Genomic DNA, 21,194 nt, shown 5'->3' on the forward strand with positions numbered 1-21,194 from the left:
GAATGTTGGGGTCACTGGTAACATTTCTTTCTGGAATTTATTATAGTTTAGCCAGGGAGGAATTGAGGGAGAAAATGAGCCTTTGGAAGAGTGTTAATGATGGAAAAGGAGGCACCCGGGGACTAATGGTACACAATGTAGCTCGCTGCATCTCTGTGGCAGTCCTGTGAGGCAATCCCTTCATGACTTTGCTGTGTTGGGATTGAATTGAATTGATCTCCCTTTGTCCGTTAAAACCTGAGCTTCTGCGGGGTTAACTAATTTAGCCTGGGTGTCGAGGCTAGTGGGTGAGCTGGGTTTGGAGGCCACGTCAGGTTGAGTCTTAATACCACGAGCTCCGTCCCCCACCCCCAGTACTGTGTTCTTCAGTTACTGCGTCCAGGGAAAGGTGACTCCCTTGCTCGAAGGATGTATGAGGAGGTGAGGATGTTAGCTCTCAGGCACAGATAGTCTAAACTCATCTCGTTTGATTAGATCTTACTATTGGTAGCAAGCAGGTGCTTGTTGCTGTACATTCAGAAGCCGGCTAGATTGGGTGGTGGTTTACCCATTAGACACGTTTTTAGGATATTCCCAACATGTGGCTGATACTCTCAGAGTCACTGGATACATGTTTCCAGGATGAGGTGGATTTTGAGCCGGGCTGGAAGGGATCTGAGGGATAGAATGCCAGAATGGTTATTTTGGTATCCAGTACGGGGAGCTTTTCTCAGCCAGCCCCAGTCTTGTGATCGGAAACTCTCTGCCCATACGGGGCCTCGTCTTACAATTGGGTTGTAAAACCAAGGGCCTGTAGACCTCTGTGGATTATGTATGTGGTAGCTTCTGGAGCTATGTCCTGGCCCCTATCCAAAGTAGGTAATTCCATCCTGCTCAGCTCCAGTTGACCAAATTGCAAGAGCCTGGACACAGAGTTCTTCCCTTTGCAGTAAATGAATAAAAACATGAGCATTTAGAACAGTGCCTGTATTTACTAAAATGGATAGATCCGGGGCGCCTGGGTGGCTCAGTCCATTAAGCATCTGCCTTCGGATCAGGTCATGATTTCGGAGTCCTGGGATCAAGCCCCGCATCGGGCTCCCTGCTCAGCAGAGAGCCTGCTTCTCCCTCTGCCCCTCACCCCACTCATGCGCTCTCTGTCTCTCTCACACACACATTCTCTCTCAAATAAATAAAAATCTTAAAAAAAATAAAATGGATGGTTCAGTTAATGCCAGCTAATAGTGCATTCCCTACCAAGGACTAGTGATTTTTAGCTTTAGAGGTACCTTGAAGGGGTTGTCTGCAAGACTCTACTACCTGTGTTTAAGGCGTCTCACCCCTCGTGGAAGTTCAGCTAGCTGGAAATTTTTCTGTGTGTTGAGTCAGAATCTTCTGGAACTTCTAAGAATGGGTCTGCACCCTCCCCATGTGACAACTCATAGAGGTTGTTCAGTGTCTAGGGACACTAAGCTTGGCAATTAATGATTCAGAAAGATCTTACCAGCTTGGAGTCATGGCCTAAGGGTAAAAATAATGGAATTTAATAGGAATAAATACAAACTTATGTTCTTAGCTCCTAAGCCAGTTGCACAAGAGAGGAATTTGAGGAACAGCACTTGGGAGCTTGGAGGTTTAAATGGATCATAGGTCCACCGCTGAGTGTCATTCGTGGAGGGTTGTGGGCAAACTGGGATGCACTCATGAGGGCTGGGCAGAGGGATGATGTGCATTATGTCTGGTCTGGATCACAGAGTCTGGCGGGCTGTTCCTGTCATACCTAAATGCGTGTTGGTGGGGGTGGATTTGCTCCCACAAGGGATGGATAGACCACCAAGGGATGGATAGATGGAAGTTAACCGGGACATGGGTTTTAGTCTCCTTGATAGAAGGATTTCAGCAGCCGGGACGAAGGAAGCGGTTTTGGGGAGGTAGGGGGTTCCTTGCCATTGACGACGTTCCAGTGCAGGCCGTACGACCAGCTGATGGAAGAGGAAGGCCTGTCAAGCACGGGATCAGAGGTGCTGCTGTGTTTTGGTCTGAAGACTGAGGCTCTTACTTAGACTGTAGTGTTCTCCTTAGGCAAAGAACGCTCCCCTCGTCCCTCCGCTGGCCCCCGCTGTCCTGGATTCTGTTCCTCCACTGTCCTGCTTGCATGCTGGGCACATCCACTGTTCATCCTCAAATGTGGCTCCCCGCAGTGAATTCATCCTGCCGCGAGCTGCCCAGAGCTCAGGCACAGGCCTGTGCTTCTCTGCGTGCCATTTGACTGTTTTGTTCTGTTTCGGGGTCAGGTAGAGGGGGGAAGGTGGATTCGCCGCTACCTCCGAGCGTTTGCTCATCTTCTCATGCTTTGCCCGCTCTGCTGCTTTGCCAGCGGAACAGACGGTAGGGTAGACTAGTACAGTTCGGCTTGCATTTCTGTGAGGCCCCTAAATCCCCACCAAAAAAATGTCATAATTTAAGAATTCAGAAGACCCACACTGGAGGCTTCGCGGAGTTCATCTGCAGGTCAGTCACGAGACCCTTCCTTGTGGCATGATTGATACCTCTCAACATAAAGTCCTGTGTTAATGGACACGTGTTGGTAAGAAGTAGTAAATATTTTGCTGACAAGTTCTTTGAGTGATGGATCCGTGGCAGCATTTAAAAGCAGACAACCTGAGGGTTTCTTTTATCCAGGTGCTGCTAGATCCAAAAAGCTGTCAGAGTACGAAGCCAAAAGCACCCACTAGTTACACCATTAATTGTGTAATGTGCACGGGCCCCTGAGTGTCTGCACCTGGGATCTGTTGATGAACGCAGCTGGGGGAGGGCAGGTGGAAGGGAGGCAGTTGGGAAAGAGAAGGAGAGAAGACAGGCTGCTTGCTCTCAGGTGACTGCCCTGGAGCAGCGAACAGCGCCCGGTGCCCGGTGGGGCTGCCAGCATCTGCTTCCCTTCTGGCCACCTCTGTTGTAATGTGGTGTGGACTCGAGGTGGCGAAGGGGGTGGGATGGTGGTTACGCTGCGCTCTCCCCACTCAGGCCCTGGGCCTCCCCCTCTTCGATCCATCCCCAGGAGCATTTCTTCTCCCTTTTTGGGGAAGCCTTTGAATTAATGATCTGATGCCTTTTCCACAAAGGAATATTGATATGTTAGTGTGCAGACAGCAGGGGGTACTGGATTAGATCATTTTCACATTGGTGTTTGTGCTGGTTTGACATTTGTTTGGAAAGCTTATCCCATTATGACCATAGGTTACATGCATAATTTAAGGGGAATAAATCTTTGAGAAAAATTTCTTTTGGTTCTGTAATCTTCGGCGCTACAGAAAAATAAATGAAAGACTCCCTACAGTTTTCATGTGATCAGAAATTCCAAGTAGGCTCCTGGATGAAGGGCCCCATGTAGGTGTAAAACATTTCTGCCGATGTGCTGGCCACTTGTAGTGATTGGCGGGAAGGGCAGAAGTGGGGGCAATTGGTCCCTGCTTCAAGGTTACAGTCTAGAAGCGGAGAGTGGCAGAGTGCCCTGAGGGGATGGGATGGAAACCCCGCTGAAAAATGCTGCCCAGTAGCAGATAGAGGGCAGCTGGCGTGGCAGTTGTAGGGGAGTGCGTATTTGTGATAACAGAATAACCCCTCCTTCCTCCACCCTGCCACCATCTTGCATTTCGGTGACCTAGGTGACAAATATTGGGTGGTTTGACATTTTCGAGTTATCATGCCAATTGTCACAGCGAGGCAGACCTCTTTTGTTTTACTTTCTTTTCTTTTAAACAACTTGTTTTGCTGCGGACATTTGATTATCCTTGAGCAAAGTGCTCCTGGTAGGCATCTAGTCAGTGTTTTTGCAGGATTCACCGTGAACTTGCAACTCCAAGGGAGCCCCGTTCTCACATCTGTGAAGATTATCCAATTTCTGCCTGCCGTTGCATTTCTGTATGCATATCTGTATGAGTGTTGAACACGATATCTAAAGAACGAAAGCTAGTTGGATCCCCAGATTCTGTTTTCTCCGTTAGGAGTTCTTCTCCAAGCAAAGCTGCTGCCTGAAGAATAGGTAATAGAACGAGGAAGAGCAGTATCGTTGGTTGTTACCTCACCCCTATACTATCTTTTTCATTTCTCTCTTAGGTTTATTTTCTTGAAAAGGCTCCAGGCTTCGGCTTGGAAAATCCAACCGCCAAAATTGAGCCCAGCAGCTGGAGCGGCAGTGAGAGCCCTGCCGAAAACATGGAAAGAATGAGCGACTCTGCGGACAAGCCAATCGACAATGATGCAGAAGGGGTCTGGAGCCCCGACATTGAGCAGAGCTTTCAGGAGGCCTTGGCTATCTACCCACCATGCGGGAGGAGGAAAATCATCTTATCAGACGAAGGCAAGATGTATGGTAAGCGGTCTGCAATGCTCCTTTGAGATGTTACGATGTGCTTTTGTGATAAGGGGTGATGGCAGCTAGTCTTCTGAGATCCATTCATTGTATTGGGTGGAATGATCTTTGTAGAGTTTTAGCTGGCCATCCGAGGGGTTAAGTCTCAGTCAACCAGAAGAGTCAATAAAGGACCATTGGGCAGTCATTCTCTGGGGTTTTCTTGTTCTTCTACACGCTCAGCAGCATTATGGGAAAGCTCTCAGGGTCCAGGTAGGGATTTAGTTGCCGTGGTATATGTGGACCCCCACGGGTGGGGCTGGTTCTTCAGAGCGCCTGCCCCATCTCATGGAAGCCTGCCGCTCAGTAGCTCCTGGTAATTGACGGTGCCACATGGACATGGGGCCTCCTGTTGACAAATCTCTTGATCCCCCCCCACCAGAAGAACTAGCAATATAGATGTTTATATATGAAATCGCTCAATTTTAAAAGCCAGCACTTTTGTTTTTTAAGCACCGCCCATCAGCCAGGTGAGACGCACGTGGGTAGCTTGATCAGACCTTCAAACCACCATCTTACTGCTTTGTTGCACGTTCGCAGTTTAATGGCCGGCCAGGCGGTTAACCCCCAGGCTCTCACCAGTCTCCCCTTCTACAAGGGGATGCCCAGCAGTACTAGGAGTGCCCACGAAGACAAGACTGGTCAACCGAATGGCTCGGGATGCCAAAGACAGCGGCAAGTAGCCGTCCGCCAGTCTGAGGCTTGGGTACTGGGTTTGAATATTCCCCGCTCCTTCCATAAATGCTTCCAGCTGCGGACCTGTCCTTTTTTGGCTGCTTACCTTTTGGGAAGCAGATGGCAGGTGGTTGCTTGTACGTTCTGCTTGTCTAATTGGGCACGTTGAGTTGACAAGAGTTTGCACTGTAGCTGAGTCCAAAGAGATGCAAACAAATAACCGAAACTCCAAGAGAACTGGCTCAGCAACCTTCCTGAGCTTGTTAACTGATCATGGAAGTGATTTATTTCTAAGTAATTTGCGAGCTTTTCCATAATAGGGTGTTGTACCTTTAATACTGCGCCTCCTCTGTCAGGAGCCGTAGGAGGCTGCCGCTCAAACCAGCACACACGGCTGAGGAGCAAGCAGATGGTGGTGCAGCTGCGACCAGCTGTGCTCCCCGCCCTCCCCTTCTCCAGCTCGGATGATGTAATGGAAACAAGGGAAATGTTGCTCTCTGCGGCGTTAGCGTCTCCAGCCTGTCCGTGTCGCACACACGGGGGAGAGAGCCCAGGTCTTCATTTGGTTTATGCTCCCATGTGATCCTTCGTAGACAGAGAAGCTTCTTCGTGTCCATTCGTGAAATGGACTCAGGGTGAACCATGGCAGCTGCTGTGGGCAGAAAGTTCCAGGGCCTCCGATCCTCTGTGTGTGTGTGTGTGTGTGTGTGTGTGTGTATCTTTGCTGGGCTTCCCCTTCCCCAGCCTGGTTATTTGCTTACAGGGTCTTATCTTCGTATCTCAAGATGCAGCCCCCCACCCCCCATTTTAAAGGCGGAGGAAAGTACTTTAATCTTTGAGGCTTCTTTGAAGTTGATTTCACTACTACTTGTTAGGCGGCTTCAGGCTGCTCTGCCTTGTACGACTCCCATTTGTTTGCCCAGAAATTGTAATCTAAACTATCGGTATTGGCCTCGTGTCGGACACCCTGGTTGGGGGTAACTCCTGCCCTTCATTTCTCACTTTAGGAATCCTGGAGCACGTTGACTTGAGGAATGAGGTTTCGCGCTGACAACGTGATTCAGAGCAACAGTTAATGCTGTCAACTCCAGTTCTGTTTTCTCCTCTGTTTTTACTTTTTAGGTAGCAGCCGTGGTAGATTAGCCCGTCTGCCTGTACCACCATCATGGAAGTAATTTGTTGTGGAAGTAAATAGGAGCTCTTGTTGGTCCTTGGGTGTCAGAGGCACTGGGCTAAATATGGAAAAATCACTGAGCATTTTCGGGATTTGAGTCTTTGCCAACAGTAGACAGTCTTACCCTTGGCCTGCATCTCCATTTTCTCCCCTGAAAAAGACAGTCAAGTGGTTAATGTCTGTGGGTCCTCGGGACCTGTGCATTTTGTGATGCTGTAATTTTGTGACTTGTCCCTCAGTAAGAGTGAGGAGTATGTGGACAGACTCAGAGCTGGGTGCAGGAGTGTCTTTAATGCCCATGACCATCAGATTCCGAGTGCTTCCTGAGAGCACTTGTTCTTAATATAGGAATTCTTTTTTCCCTTAAAATCAGCATCCATTGACTTCCTGTGTTAGTGACCAACCTGATTGAAAATGGGGTGGTCTTTTGAGCAGGCAGCAGTAGGAATTACAACTGCAGGGTCATATGTCCAGATGGGGGGTGGTGCAGCACCTGCGTTTGCTGCAGGGCCCTGGAAGCCGTGCCATCTCCAAGCAGCTGCCTTGCAGAGAGAACACTGTCCTCAATCCCGTCTCATTGGCCCCCATGGAGGAGTTTTGCCTCTGCTAATTTGAAAGGGAAACGTGGCAGTTAGCAGGGATTTGGGAGCTGAAGACTAGGCCCTTAGGAGAACTGCCCCAGATTCTTGAGAGCGGCCGATAACCTGCCCGTGACTTTGAGGAGGGGAGAAGTTTGCCTCGGGAGCCTCCACAGGGAAGCCCCTGCCACTTGGGGTCTGAGTCAGAGAGCAGTGTGGGGCGAGTTATTGTTCCTGGCTTCCGGCCTGCTCCCCGTCTTACCCCATGAACCAGAACACAAACCAGACCAGGAGTCAAAGTTTCCTAAGGTCCTACGAGCGTACTTTTTCTTTTCGGTGTTTTGAAAATGAAAACACTGAAAGCATTTTAGATTCCATAGAGTAAAACCAAAATAATTTAATGCTTTTTAGTGAAATACCAAGTGTTTTTGACTTGAGGGGGGTTTTCCGATATTTCTGAGCATTTGTAGAGTACATTGTGATGTCATGAATCCTAAGCCAGTTGAGAAGCAAGGTCAAGTGCAGCACTGATGTATTTTGGTAATGACATTTCCTCCGTGGTTGGCAGTAGGGAAAATGCAGCCCTACAGGGGGGAAAAATGGAAAGCTCTCTTTATGAGAAGGTTCGGGCCATTCGAAGAGATGGCTTAATTCTCTCTCTGCTGCTGGGGTGCATGGGGACCCTGAGACTTGATGTGGTTGGCCTCCCTGTGGGCAAACTACTTCTGCCTCGGGCCCTCTTGTGTGGGTAGCTGTCCTTAGAGGTAGTTAGGAGAGTGAGACCTTTCTATTCCTGAGGGCGTGCAAGCTTATGCTCTCTCTCTCTCTGCTTTCCTTTCCTTTTTCCTATTTTTACATAGCCGCGTGTTTCTTTTTCTGGTAGATAGTTGGAGAGGAGATAGCAAGAGGAGAGGATGGAAGAGAAGTTTTTGATCAGCAGACTTGCCTGAGATTGAATTTCACAGGAACAGGCCATTAGTTTAAAACAGAGCTGTGAACCACGGGGATACCCGGACGCATTTTTGGTTTTTGCAGCTGAAAACTCTAGTCTGGCAATGTGGTCAAGTTTCTACCATAATCACACCAGGGTGGGGACACGGGCAAACATTCCTTGACTGATGGCTTTAGAGACAGAAAAATGTAGCCCTTAACATTTTGGACTTTGGAATCTCTAGGAGGCTTGGCCCTGCCCCTTGTAGATACCAGACTTCGGGCAAGTTGCTTTTCCTCCTTGTGTCTCTTTTCCACAACCGCAGAAGGGATTTAAGTAGGTCCTACTTCGTGGGATTGTTATAAGAGTTAAACAAACTAATTGTGCTCTGGGATTCCCCCCACCATGTTTGGACAGTGTCCGGCATGGAGTGAGAGCTGTAAGAGTATTTTTGAACTGAAAACAGAAAGTGTTCTCTGCCATGACCTGGGCTACGGCTTTCCATGTGATTCCCATCTACGGCTCACAGCAACATTTTGAGCGGGTATTCTAACCCCCGCTGTGTAGGCGAAGGTACACATGAGGAATATACATGGTAGAGCCGGAAGGGTTCAAATCCAGGTCCGTGTGACCCCCAAACCTGGGCTCTTTCCGCACGCCTTCCTTCCTTCCTTGGTGGCGGTATTTGTATGTTAATGACTTGTCAGTATTGAGCCCCGCCCGTATTCCAGCCACGTGCTGGGGGCTGTCCTGGTACAGCGGCAAAGCAGACAGACATGGTCCCTGCCCTCATGGAGCCCTCACAAGTTCATTTGCAGGAAACTCTGACCTGAGGTTGGGGCTGTGTGCCAGAGCTTTCTGGGAAGTTTGAGGGCCCTTTGAAGATAGTCACCTTCCACTTAGCCTTTTGAAGCCTGTTCTTGGCCACCAGTGTCCAGGGCACCTGGCCCAATGCTGGCAGGAAGAAAGCTTCTCAAATAACGCAGCAGGGAGGATCCTAGATCACAAGGCTGGCCCTCATGGTGGCCAGGAAGCTGTCTGGAAGATTCTGGTGCCCTGGGATCCTACAGGCGGCCTGGCTAGAGCAATCGCTGGGCCATGGTTTTCTCCTTTTATGAGCAAATGTCTTCAAGGTCCTTGCCTGGGGGCAGCTCCAGGGATGGCCCCATTCTTGCTGGGACTCCAGGCCTCCTGGTTAGCCCTGGAGAGAAGAGCTGTGAGGACAGGATAAGTTTGGGAGGTGGAGAAGGAAGACATCTCTGGGCCAGTCCTCTCCAGTTGCCGACCTGAGCCCTGCCAGCTGGGGGAGCGTTGGACTTGGAATGGCCCCTCTGCCTACTTCTTAGAATCTCTGACCGAAGAGGGAAGGGGGCCTTCGTAGTGAGGTGGTGGCAGGGGCCTTCGGCATGGGTGCATACAAGCAGGCACACGTGAGCTTTAGTCAGTCAGGCAGAGACTGAGATCTGTGGTCCCCAGGCTCCTCCTGGCTTGGAGAACTGCTTGGGAAAATGAGGAGCGTCTCAAGACCAGGGAGCTGGCCTATGTCTGGAGGCCCCAGAGGCCCTGATAGGGAAATGGCTATAAGACCCAAGCCCTATGGGATCTCAAGGCCACTTGGAAACGGCACACGTGGGGCCTGAGGTGAACTTGTTTTTCTGCATCTGGACATCGTGTGGCATCTTCGATTTCCTCTGTCTGGCCTGTGATTCAGGGCATGATTTCAAGTGAGTTGGCTGCAGATATGAAGCACAGAGAACCGCGCCCTTAGAACCGACCAGAAGCCCCTTAAGGCAAGGACCCCACCCTGTCTTGTTAGACTCAGAAGGTATCAGGAATATATGCATTTCAGAACACTCGGTCAAAACAAAGAAAGGTCCTTAAAACAAAGAAAAGAAAGGTCGCAGAGTAACCCTGAGCCCAGAGGGCTCTACGGGTAGAGGCACTGGCTAGAAGAGGGAGAAAGCAGGAAAAAAGGGAGAAAGATGTTTGTATACTTCATGGTCTTCCTGGATTGAGAAAGAAGAAACCCTGGTTCTTCCTTCGTGTTGGCAGATGTTAGTTCAAGAGGTTGGAAGGGTGTTTTGCCCGACAGGCACAGTAGTAGAATGAGGGTTCATTCTGGACTCCTGAGAACAAATGAGTAATGGGGGCTCTCGAAAGAGTTTGGTTCCTGCAAGAAGAGTGAAGCCGGCATCATCAGCGTTTTGCCCGAGAGGTTTACCGTGGGGGGGGGCATGCAGGGGTGTGTGTGTGAGGTATGAGCCCTTGTACGGTCTGGCTGGAAAGTAGGATGGCTCAAGCATTGATCGTAAGGGAAAAAAAGGCAAAGAACGTTGAAGTATTACCAAGTTATGCTTTCTAAGAGCTTTCCGGTGGCAGGGGAGGAGCCCTGGGATTCAGGAAGACGTGGATTCAGAAGTCATTTATTGGGGGCCCGCACTGTGCTTTGGGAAGGGGACAGCAGATACAAAATCTTTAACATAGCAGACCCAGGTGACCAGTGACTGTGGGCTTTTTTGCTTTAGAATGTGTTGTCTTGTTTATGCCTCATGACAACCCAGTGATACAGGTCTTGCAGATACCTCCATTTTATTTCTTTATTTTTTAAATTAAAAATTTTTTTTTTATTCATTTGAAACCGAGAGTGTGAGGACGAGCAGTGGGGAAGGGCAGAGGCAGAGGGAGAAACAGACTCCCTGCTGAGCAGGGAGCCTGATGTGGGGCTTGATCCCAGGACCCCGGAATCATGACCTGAGCCGAAGACAGACGCTTAACCAACTGAGCCACCCACGGGCCCCAAATATCTCCATTTGATAGCTGAGGAAGCTAAGGCCCAAGGTCAAGTTAATTGCTCAAGGTCACACAGTAAAGAAGTGGTGGAGCTGACAATCTGAAGCCAAGCCAGTTTATACAGTTAACTACAGTTGATCCTTGAACGACATGGGTTTGAACTGTGCAGATTTTTTAGGCTACGGTACAGTACTATAAATGTATTTTCTCTTCCTTATGATTTAAAAAAAAATTTACCCTCGCTTACTTTATCGGAAGACTGCGGTATACAATACATGTAACATACAAAATATATGCTCATTAACTGTTTGTTGTTGGTAAGGCTTCCGGTCAACATTAGGCTGTTATTAGTAGTTACGTTTTTGGGAAGTCAAAAGTTATACTCGGGTGCTTGAGTCTGCAGGGGTCGGCGCCCTTAACCTCAGTATTGTTCAAGGGTCAGCAGTATGTGCTGGTACGGAAGGAAGTATATTCTGTACTAGAGATGTCCCTAGCTTAGTGGCAGGGCCACGGAACGTGTGATTATTCACGACTGGGGAATGCGTGGGTCTCTAGTGGAGAATGCAGGAGAATGAGAGCCAGAGGCAGAGAGGCAGACTTCGCTGAGCTAACTTGGAATGGGAAAAGTCCACTTCGTGTTTGTTTTTTCCTTCCTTTGGAGTATAGACCCCATTGAGAATCTGTAGAAAGTTGTGGCTCTTCTCCGCAGGAAGAGGCATCTTTGCGTGTAGTTCCAGGATCGCTGCGTACAGACGGGGGTGATGAGTGGAGCCTCGGTTCAGACTTGCTACTGTGGGGAGAGAGAAGGGACGGGCACAGTGTGATATAGTCCCGGAGCCCTGGAAGGGCACAGCTCTGGTGCTCTGAGAGACGAGGGTGTATCTGGGAGGGTGATGGTGGGCCGCCCGTGCGTCATGGAGGACCTTGAATGCCACGCTATGGTGTCTGGGGCTCATTCTGAGGACAAAGGGAAGCCATTACATTTTTCCGGGAGAGACGACGTGACTCAGCCAGTGTTTTACGAAGCCGGCTCTGCAGGCGTGTAGGCAAGTTAGATGACTCTTGCAGGAGCCCAGGGGGAGAGGAAGAGGCCCAGACCAGGTACTGGCAGTGTGGGCGGAGAAGTTTTGGACGTGGAACCACCCGGACTGGCGGACCCGATGGGATTTGTGAAAGAGAAGGAAGAGTTGAGTGATGTCAGGGTTCTGCTTGGGGGGGCCCGGAGCATGAAGTGGGGGGAGTGGAGACAGGAGAAGAGGGTTTGTAGAGAGGGCAGAATGAAGGGTTGGGTTTTGTCATGTGCTGGAGGGTACTGGGTGGCCGCCAAGGCTGCGTGGGGGCTCACAAGCAGAGAAGTGGTCCCCGGAGCTGTGAGAGCGGTGGGGACGGCCTGTGGGGCGCAGGCTCACCGTGGGTCACGGTGGAGCTGACGTGGATTTCGAGGGAGGTGCCTGGAGCAGTGGGACAATGAAGAAATTGCCTTTTTAAGAAAAAGGGAGACCCATCGGTGGTTCCCCAGCCTGACCACCAGCAGCAGAAGCACTTGAGAAGCTGAAAAAGAAAACAAAAACTGAGTCAGACCGACTGAATCAGAACCTCTGGGAGTACGGTCTGGGAATCTCTATTTTCTAAAGCTCCCTGGGTAATTATGGGGGATCAGCCAGCTTGAGAGCCCACAGGCCTGGGAGGCTGCGGCCTGGGTCCGGGAGGACAGGAGCGCATTTTTAGAGCGGCTGAAAGAAAAAATGTGAGCAGAGAATGAGACCTAACATTTGAAGCAGTCCTTTACAAGGCTCGGGTCCAGGAAGTAAACTACATCATTGAGTTTACGTTTCCTCTGTCCCCAGATGGCGCATGACCATGGTCCAGTCTTTGGAGAGGCTTGGCCACACACAGGAGGAGCGGTGGGAGGGTATCTTGAAGGACGTGAATAGTTAAGGGAAGACTTCCTTCAGGACAGGGGAGAGACCATGGGTTAGCAGGGGAGAAAAATTGATGAGGTGAGGATATATCTGATGACACAGACCCAGAAGTGACTTTAAAGGGGTTAGAGCTTCTCTTACTCGAGGTGCAGAGGCAGGACCAGATGGGCGGTAAGGCCCTGCGGCCTGAGGTGGGTTGTGGGCTCTCGAAAAGCAGAGCAGGCTCAGTAGAGCTGCTGTGGGGTGGGGGTGGGGGGATGGCGTGAGTAAAAATTTTGGCCCAGCACTAACAGGAGGCCCCGAGAGAACCTGGAGAGCCTTCTTTTCTCTTTCTTTCTTTCTTTCCACGCCCAGCATGGAGCCTGATATGGGGTCCGATCTCACGACCCCAAGATCATGACCTGAGCCGAAATCAGGTTGGATGAGCTCAGTTGACTGAGCCACCAGGCGCCCCGTGTGAGGTTGCCTTTTATGACCACACCTAACTCTGTCTCACTTCCCCCCACTCTAATTCCTGACAACCATTAATCAGTCTTCAATTTCTAAAATGTTACCGTTTCAAACATGTCGCATAATGGCATCATACCGGATATAACCTTTTTGGGATTGGTTTTCTCCGTTGGGCATAATTCCCTGGAGATTCATCCGGGTTGTTGGTATGTATCAATAGCGTGTTCCTTTTTATTGTTGAGTGTATTCTGTGGTATGTCTGTTTAAGGGCGTATGGACTGGTTCTTGTTTTTGGTTACTACAGATAAAGCTGCTATGACCGTTTATATACAGGTTTTTGAGTGAACTTGTATTTTCATTTCTGTGGGATAAAATGGCCAGGAGTGGTACTTGTGCTTTTCTGCCTTTTTTTTTTTTTTTAAACTAGTTACCTGTCTTCCAGAGCAGTCGTACCATTTCATGTTTTCACCCGTGATTGAGGTTGCCTGCGTCCTCACCAGCATTTGGTGTTGTCACTGTTGTTGATTTTGGCCATTCTGGTAGGTGTGTGATGATGTCTCGTGTGGTTTTTGATTTGCATTTCTCCGATGACTCAGATGTTGAACATCTTTTTATGTGCTTCTTGGCCATCTGTGTATTCTGTTTGGTGAACTGTCTGTTCATGTCCTTTGTCCATTGTCTGATTGGATTATTCATATTTTTACTGTTGAGTTTTGGGAGTTCTTTCTTCTAATTACAAGTCCTTTGCTAGATATGTGGTTTGCAAATATTGCTCCTGGTCTGTGGTTTTTCTTTTCATTTTCTTCACATGGGTTCCCAGAGTACAAAGTTTTTAATTTTGATAAGATCCAGTTTATTAATTTTCCCTTTTGCGGATTGTACTTTTGATGTCATGCCGAAGAAGTCATTGCCTAGCTTTAGATCCTGAAGATTTTCTCCTGTGTGTTGTTCAAAAAGGTGTATAGTTTTATGTTTTACATTAGGTCTGTCATCCATTTTGAATTAATTTTCGTATAGGCGGAGAGTGTTACTTTGGGGGAAGCCCAATGGCATGATTTTGTGATACATACATTTTTCTCACCAGGACTGTTTGTTCATCCGTATTTTGACAATTGTCAAAGCTTGGGACCTGAGACACCAAGGTGCTAGTGATAGCTTGGTTGTACCAGTCTAGGGGGGAAAGGGACGACGTGATGCTGGAGGGGCGAAATCGTGACCTGTGCTGCCCAGAGGCTCTGCTAAGTTAGGGGAGGTGGCAGGATAGGAGACTGTGGTCATGCATGGGAGAGGCAGTGTCTGAGATTAGATGTGGAGAGATTTCAAGTGATGAGTTTCGAGGTGTGGCCGCCAGTGTGGTCAGCTGATACGAGCGTGGGTGATGGCCATTGGAGAAGAGGAGGTAAAACATGGTGAGCTTCATCAGCGTTGGGTCCATTCATCACGTTGATGTGGAAGTCGTGAAGTGTGAATTTGTAAATAAATATCAAAGTAGCCAGATATTGGGAGAATTTCTCCGAGGACAGCACCACATGGATCTGAATGGAATGGTACGAACCTAGTAAAAAGCAGGTGGCAGAGTGGGTAGGGTAGAAGGACCATTTGGGGTCACAAGAAAATGCTTATGTTTCCTACCTCCTCCTCCCAATTTCTTTGGCTCTTCTCACACTGTACCTGTTAGCACTGTATCTTCGTGCAGCTGTACAAACTCTTTGTGCTTTGTTGCCATCATCTGTAGAATGGGATGAGGAAATCAGCATCTTTCTCCCTATCTCAACAATGCTGAGGGAAATGCAATTATAAATGAGAAAGTGATTTGAACTGAATTCTGAAAATAATACTTTTGTGAGGCTAATTCTTCTTAGGCCCGTTGGAAAGATAGGAAAGAATATTTTGGAGCTGTCATGCAGGATTAAGTTTCCCTGGCCTAGGTAGAGGGGTGTTTTGGTTTTGGTTAAGGGAGGGATTGAACCAGCTCCCTGCACCCCCTCCCTCCGCCACCCCCCATTCATGGTTTCTGCCAAAGAAGGGGTCGGAAAGGAGATATGGGGGCAAACTTGTCTGGACCAGAGTCCCACACAGTGGGGGGGACCAATGAGCACCTGCCGCACTGCAGTGGCTGAGAGCCCCAGAGCAGTGCTCCCCCCCCCCCCCCCCCCCAGCCTACAAGGGGATGTGGGCTTGGGTGGACTTGGGTGTTCTCACCTTGCCCCACTGACTCCCACTTCTAGAGCTTCAGTTCCTCACTCCCGTGGCTGCTGCCTTGCCTTTCACTCCAGAGCTTGTCTCGAAGTTCTTACCATTGTTACTTATTTGTCTCCCATGCCATTGATAGTACTTAAGGTGGTCATTTTAATAATAATTATTATGACCGTGTTTAGCTGATCTGTTTAGTAAAGGTGCTATCGTAGAGAACGTTCCAACTCTAAATTTCGATATGTAAATGTATTGTTTGGTCAGGATCATAGGAAAAATCTGCAGGAATTTACAACATAGGAATAGTATTTGCCAGAGGGGGTCAGATTATTGGAGACTCACTCCTTTTCTATGATATATGTCTGTATTAATGGAGTTTAATAGTGAACATATGTTGCTTTTGGAATTAGAGGAAAGAGTAATTATATCAAGTGTATTTTTTTCCTCTGGTTCTAAGTAAGGAATACTCATTAAAGGAAAATGTGGAAAATACCAAGAGTTAGAAGCAAACCGTATTTTCTAGGTCCACTTTGGTGTGCTGTTCACTAGGGATTCAGTTGGGGATATGAGGTAGGAGATATGAGGTAGACCATCACAGGGTCTTGGTGGGCGGGAGGGTGGTGCTAGGAGGAAAGCTGGTGCCACTGAGCCCTTCCGAACACGGATGGGTGTCCGGGGCAACCGTCTTGGGGGACAGGTGGTCAGAGAATGGTGGTGCTGGGGCCAGGAAGCAGGACAGGGTGTTCTTATTATAGACTTGAGGACATGGGTCTGGGAGTTCAACAGGTGCCCCGGCCAGTTGGATCTGTCAGTCAGCTGTCCAGACTAATAGTGGCATTATTCTGACATTCATGGATCCTGGTAAAATGGCGATGGGAGAGATAGAGGGAAGTGTTACCCATTCTTGCAACACCTCCATGCTCACGGCAAAGGGGCGCACCAGTATTAACAGGAGTTAGCACACCTCATTCCCCGCCGAGCTGGTGTTTATCATTTAACTTGTTCTTGACAAGAGTATTGGGCACACTTTATGCTGGAGGGTGGTAGGGGCCGGGGAGGGGGGCTCTCTTTAAAAATGTTTTTTTGATGATCATGTTATTTTTTGTAACAGATTTCTAGCAAATAGTCTTGTTCTTGCATTGCCTTTGGGTGGAGGTAGGTGGCTTTTAGACTATGAAAATACTCTGGAGACTGTGGTGTGCTGTAAATTCTCATTTGACACAATCATTTGAATTAATAACAGGTAGGTTTCATTTGCTCGATATTTACCTTTTGTGCATAAACTGCACATTATTTTGTCTGCCACCTTCTCTTCTCTCAAATGCTTCGAATCCAGGTAAATAATAAAATCAAATTCATTCTTCAAAGCCTATAGAGATATTAGTTCTTTAAAGCCTCTTTTTGTATCCGTGTACTCCCCTTTTCCTTAGCTTTTTAGAGCACAGTCTGAAAGGTGTGACAGTGAAGCCTGCTTGCTGAGGACATTGAATTTATTAAAAAAAATTTTTTTAATAGCCTTTACAGCCTTTTCTTCACAGGCAGTGAAATTGGTTCATTAGCTGAAAATTTCCATAGACATTGTTCCTTTTGCAAGGGCCAGAGGAACTTTTAGGCTACCTTATGAGAGAATGCTCTGGGGGAAATGTAATTGATCACCCCAAAGCTTTGCAGCATCCGGGGTAATATTTAACATATGTTAATAAGCGGAGTTTTTTTCCAGCCCTTCAGAAAGGTCCCAATTACTCGGTGTCTGCCCTCTTCCCCGGATCTGCCTTGGCTGTGTGACTGCTGTTGTGTTGAGACAGGCTTTGGCAACTGTCTCTTAGATGAATGGTTCTATTACAAACACAGTAGCTTCCTTGACAGCTTAGGAGAGATTGTTGTTTATGACTGCTTTTATTGAGAGAGGTTCGGTGCACGGTAATGTCCTGATAAAGACATTTGTACCTATAAAGTAGCCACAGCCTTAAACATATTTGATCGTGAGTAGTATTGGGGCCGAGGACAAGCCAGATGTGAGGTATCGGATTGCATGTTTATTCAACTGTTACTGCCGTCCCCGTACTTCGATGTGCCTTTGTATTTGCTGTCTCACGGCAACGCACAGAATGCAATGGCGATTCGATCCTGCTTATGGAAGATGCTATTTGGGTTACTGGGATCGTAAGCCACGTGTCTTAGGAAGCATTCTCTCAGTGCCCATGTGTCCCGAGACAGCAGCCACAAACAGTTGTTAGGCAAAGGGAATTGCCAGGTGGGATGACTGCTTGCACTGGGTTAGGCAATGTTTGAGATGGACCGACGGGTCTTGGTGTAAGGCCCGGACTGACCCGGGCAGACGTGGCAACGGGAATTCAGGGTAACGGTACCGAACAGTTATCCAGTGCTAGCCTTGTGTCAGGGACTGTTCCAAACCCTTCACATCGACTCGTGGAAGCCTCATTACAAATGTCATGAGTAGTTCCTATGATTCTTGCCCTATTACAGATGAGGAAACCCACGCCCGGGAAGGTGAATGAATGGCCCAGGGTTGCACAGCTAGTCACTTCTGGATCTTAGGTCTGAACCCCTATCAGTTTGGCTCCAGTGCGTGACTCTTAACCAGTGCTCTTGGGTGGCCTCCGAGTTGTGACGAACGGTAGCCTGCAGGTCTCTGCACACGGTGTCCCTATCTGCTGCATGGCTCGTAGGAGAGAGGGTTGGTTCCAGGCACACAATGAGAAGGGGACAGTGTGCTTTCCTGGTGTTTGAGATACCTTCAGCCTATTTTCTGCCTGGTAAACTCCTGCCGGTTCTTCTAAGACCCTGTAAAAAGGACTCCCCTCTTTTCTGAGCCCTTGCTTGATCTCACAATGAGAAGGGGACACAATGAGAAGGGGACAATGTGCTTTCCTGGTGTTTGAGATACCTTCAGCCTATTTTCTGCCTGGTAAACTCCTGCCGGTTCTTCTAAGACCCTGTAAAAAGGACTCCCCTCTTTTCTGAGCCCTTGCTTGATCTCCATAGGCAGAGCTAGCTGCTCTTTCTTTGGTGTGGTGTGGTGTGTGTGTGTGTGTGTGTGTTTGGTAAGTTGTTTAACCGCATGTCAGAGCCTTTCCAGATGCGGTTTCTGTACGTGTGTCTGCATCTCCGTCTCCTTGGAGGGCAGCTGCCATGTCATTGGCACGTCTGCGTCTCTAGCCCTTAGCGTCGTGCCTGGTACACATGAAGCCCTCAAAAAATGTTTCAGTTGGTGAAAATTGGTGATGATAATAATTCCATCTTTCATCTCCAGAAGGCATTCCTTCCTGCATTCTTATCACTGTTATCACATGTACAACATTCTAATGAAATGATGAGGGCAACAATTAGAATTTCTTAGATAAGAAACTGAGGCACAGAGCCCAGGAGGCTTTCCATTAGGCTCTCCAGTTTTGAGGAACCTCCTGGCAAAGCAGAACTTAGGATGGAGCCCATAGCACCCCATCGCCATGTCTGTGTTTTTCTATTCCACCCATATTGACCCTGTACCTGAGGTGGGAATGAGAACACTTTTTCTTAGTTTACATTATATATCCATATCACAGTGATTCTGCCCAAATGGGACATTCAGTAGCTAGAAGGGATTGCTGAGCCTGATTTGGTTATTGTGGTGACTGAAGCTACCCTCCTCGCCTCCTGATTTGATTTTTATAACAGTAGTAAAACATCCTCCTAGAAAGCTAGTCTTTGACAGTTTGTCCCCGCAATATATATCTGATACAATATGTTTATAAGCTTATTTGAGATGTCCCTAAGTGGTGTGTATGTGTGCACACATGTGTGCATTACCTTTTTTTCAGGGTGACTCTGGATTTGGTTTTAGCTGTCTGAATGTTACTTCCTCAGATTATTCTAAGATGACATTGTTGATCCTGAATGATTCACTTAAGTGGAACAATGAACTAAGTAAACTATCACTGTGGAGTTTAGAAGGATGTTAAGTTAAGGCAGGTTATCAGACCTTTGTGACCAGGTCACAAAATCTGGTTAGTGTAGATTGAACCTACCACTAATCTTGTTAGCTACTGATTATATGGGGGTTTGTCAGTCAGCCCATAGGAGTAAGTTTATCATGGTTATTAAGGGCATGGAGTCAGGAGTGAGGGATGTCCGGTTTAAATCCTGGCTCTGCCACTTCACTGGATATGTAAAAATGGGCATGTTAATATTTGAACCTCCATTTCCACATCTGATAAATGGGGCTAATAGTAGTGCCCATCTTACAAGGTTGATGTGAGGATTCAAGGAGATAATGTGTTAAAATGCTTCCCATACCCAGCTCATTCTTGGAGGGAAGTATTACCTTGATGACAAAATCAAGCAAAGACTAACAAGAAAACCACTGACCAGAACCTCTTATGAATACAGATGCGGAAGTTCTCAAGAAAATATTCATAGACTGAATCCTGCAACATATAAAAAGGATTACACGTGATGACCAAGTGAATTTATTCCAGGAATGCAAGGTTGGTTTAAAATCTGAAAGTAATTAATAGAATACACTTTATCAATAGAATAAAGAACAAAAATCACAATATCGTCCCAAGAGATGCAGAAAAAGCATCTGACAAAATCCAGTCCTTCTTTGATAGAAAGAAACAAACTTCTGTAGGCACTGAAGAGAACTTCCTCACCTGGTAAAGGGCATTGGTGAAAATCTATAGCCAACATCATAGTAAATATGATGTTTACTTAATAGTAATATTAGTGATAGCAAAATACTGAATGCTTTCCTCCTAAGACCAGGAACAAGACAGGAATGTCTGTTTTCACTTCTTTTTCTATTCAGCATTTTGTTGGAGGTCCTAACCAGAGCAGTTAGTTAGGAAAATGAAACAAAAGGCATCGAGATTAAAAGGAAGAAGCAAGATTACCTCCTTCTGATCATCTATAGGTATATATAAAAATCTATTAGCACTAATGAAGGATTTTGGTAAGGTTGCAAGTTAGAAGATGAGTGCAGCAAGTTAATTGTATTTCTCCACTTTATAACGAACAGTCTAAAAATGAAATTAAGACAGCAGTTCCATGTACAACAGCATAAAAAGAACAACATAACTCAAGAATAAGTGAAACTAGACAAGTGCAAAACTTCTACTCCCTGAACTATAAAACGTTGTTAAATGAAATTTTAAAAGACCTTAAATAAATCAAAGGACATTCTGTGTTCACAGAGTGGAAGACTTAATACCGTCATGACAGTAGTCATCCCCAAGTTGGTCACGAGATTCAGTGTAATCCTTATCAAACCCCAGCTGACTTCTTGGTAGAAATTGACAGTCTGATCCTAAAATTCATAGAAATTAAGGGGACTCAAAATAGCCAGGACATACTTGAAGAAGAAGAACAAAGTTGGAGGACTCATGCTTCCTGATTTCACAACTTAGTACAAAGATACAATCTGAATCAAGACAGTGTGGTACTTGTATCGAGGTAGACATGTCTCTGTGGAATAGAAAAGCGGGAGTCCGGAAACAAACCCTCACACTTGTCGCCAATTGATTTTCAAGAAATGTGCAATTCAAAAGGGGAAGCAATAGTCGTTTCAGCAAATGATGCTGGGATCATTGGACATCCATATGTAAAGAGGGAAGTTGGACTCCCATCTGCGGCATGGCGAATTAAAAATGCATCTTAGACATAAATTTAAGAACTAAAAGCATAAAACTCTAGAAGATAATACAGGAATAAGCCTTTCTGGCCTCAGGTTAGGTAAAGCCTTCTTGGATATGACACCCAGAGCATAAGTAATAAAAGTAAAAACAGATAAATTGATACTTCGTCAAATTTACATTTTTTTGTGCTTCAGAGGATGCCGTCACGAAAATGAAATGACAGCCTGGAGAATGGGAGAAAAATATTTTCTGTTTATAAATCTGATGTGTAGGACTTGTATGTAGGTTATTAAAGAACTCGAACGACTCTGATAAAAAGGTAAATAATCCAATTAAAAAGAATCTGTATAAACATTTCTTCTAAAAGACGTACAGGGGACCAGTTGCACATTGTAAAGATGCTCAACATCATTTGGCATCGTGGAAATGCACATTCAGACCTCAGTGAGATACCA

At 47.1% G+C, this 21,194-nt stretch overlaps 1 protein-coding gene across 3 annotated transcripts in view; it reads left to right on the forward strand.

The window, feature by feature from the left end:
- TEAD1 (TEA domain transcription factor 1) overlaps positions 1-21,194 on the forward strand; it is a 253,092-nt gene that overhangs the window by 78,417 nt on the left and 153,481 nt on the right. For 2 of the 3 annotated variants that reach the window (XM_040638827.1, XM_040638828.1), the window contains exon 2: positions 4,096-4,351. In XM_040638827.1, coding sequence (XP_040494761.1) covers positions 4,195-4,351 — 157 coding nt within the window. In that variant the 5' untranslated portion in view covers positions 4,096-4,194. Of the gene's footprint in view, positions 1-4,095; positions 4,352-21,194 lie in introns of those variants that run through there. The other variant, XM_040638826.1, reaches the window with a different exon arrangement.

The sequence above is a fragment of the Ursus maritimus genome, unplaced genomic scaffold (genome assembly GCF_017311325.1).
Source record: "Ursus maritimus isolate PB19 unplaced genomic scaffold, ASM1731132v1 scaffold_23, whole genome shotgun sequence".
In the NCBI taxonomy this organism is placed as follows: Eukaryota; Metazoa; Chordata; class Mammalia; order Carnivora; family Ursidae; genus Ursus; species Ursus maritimus.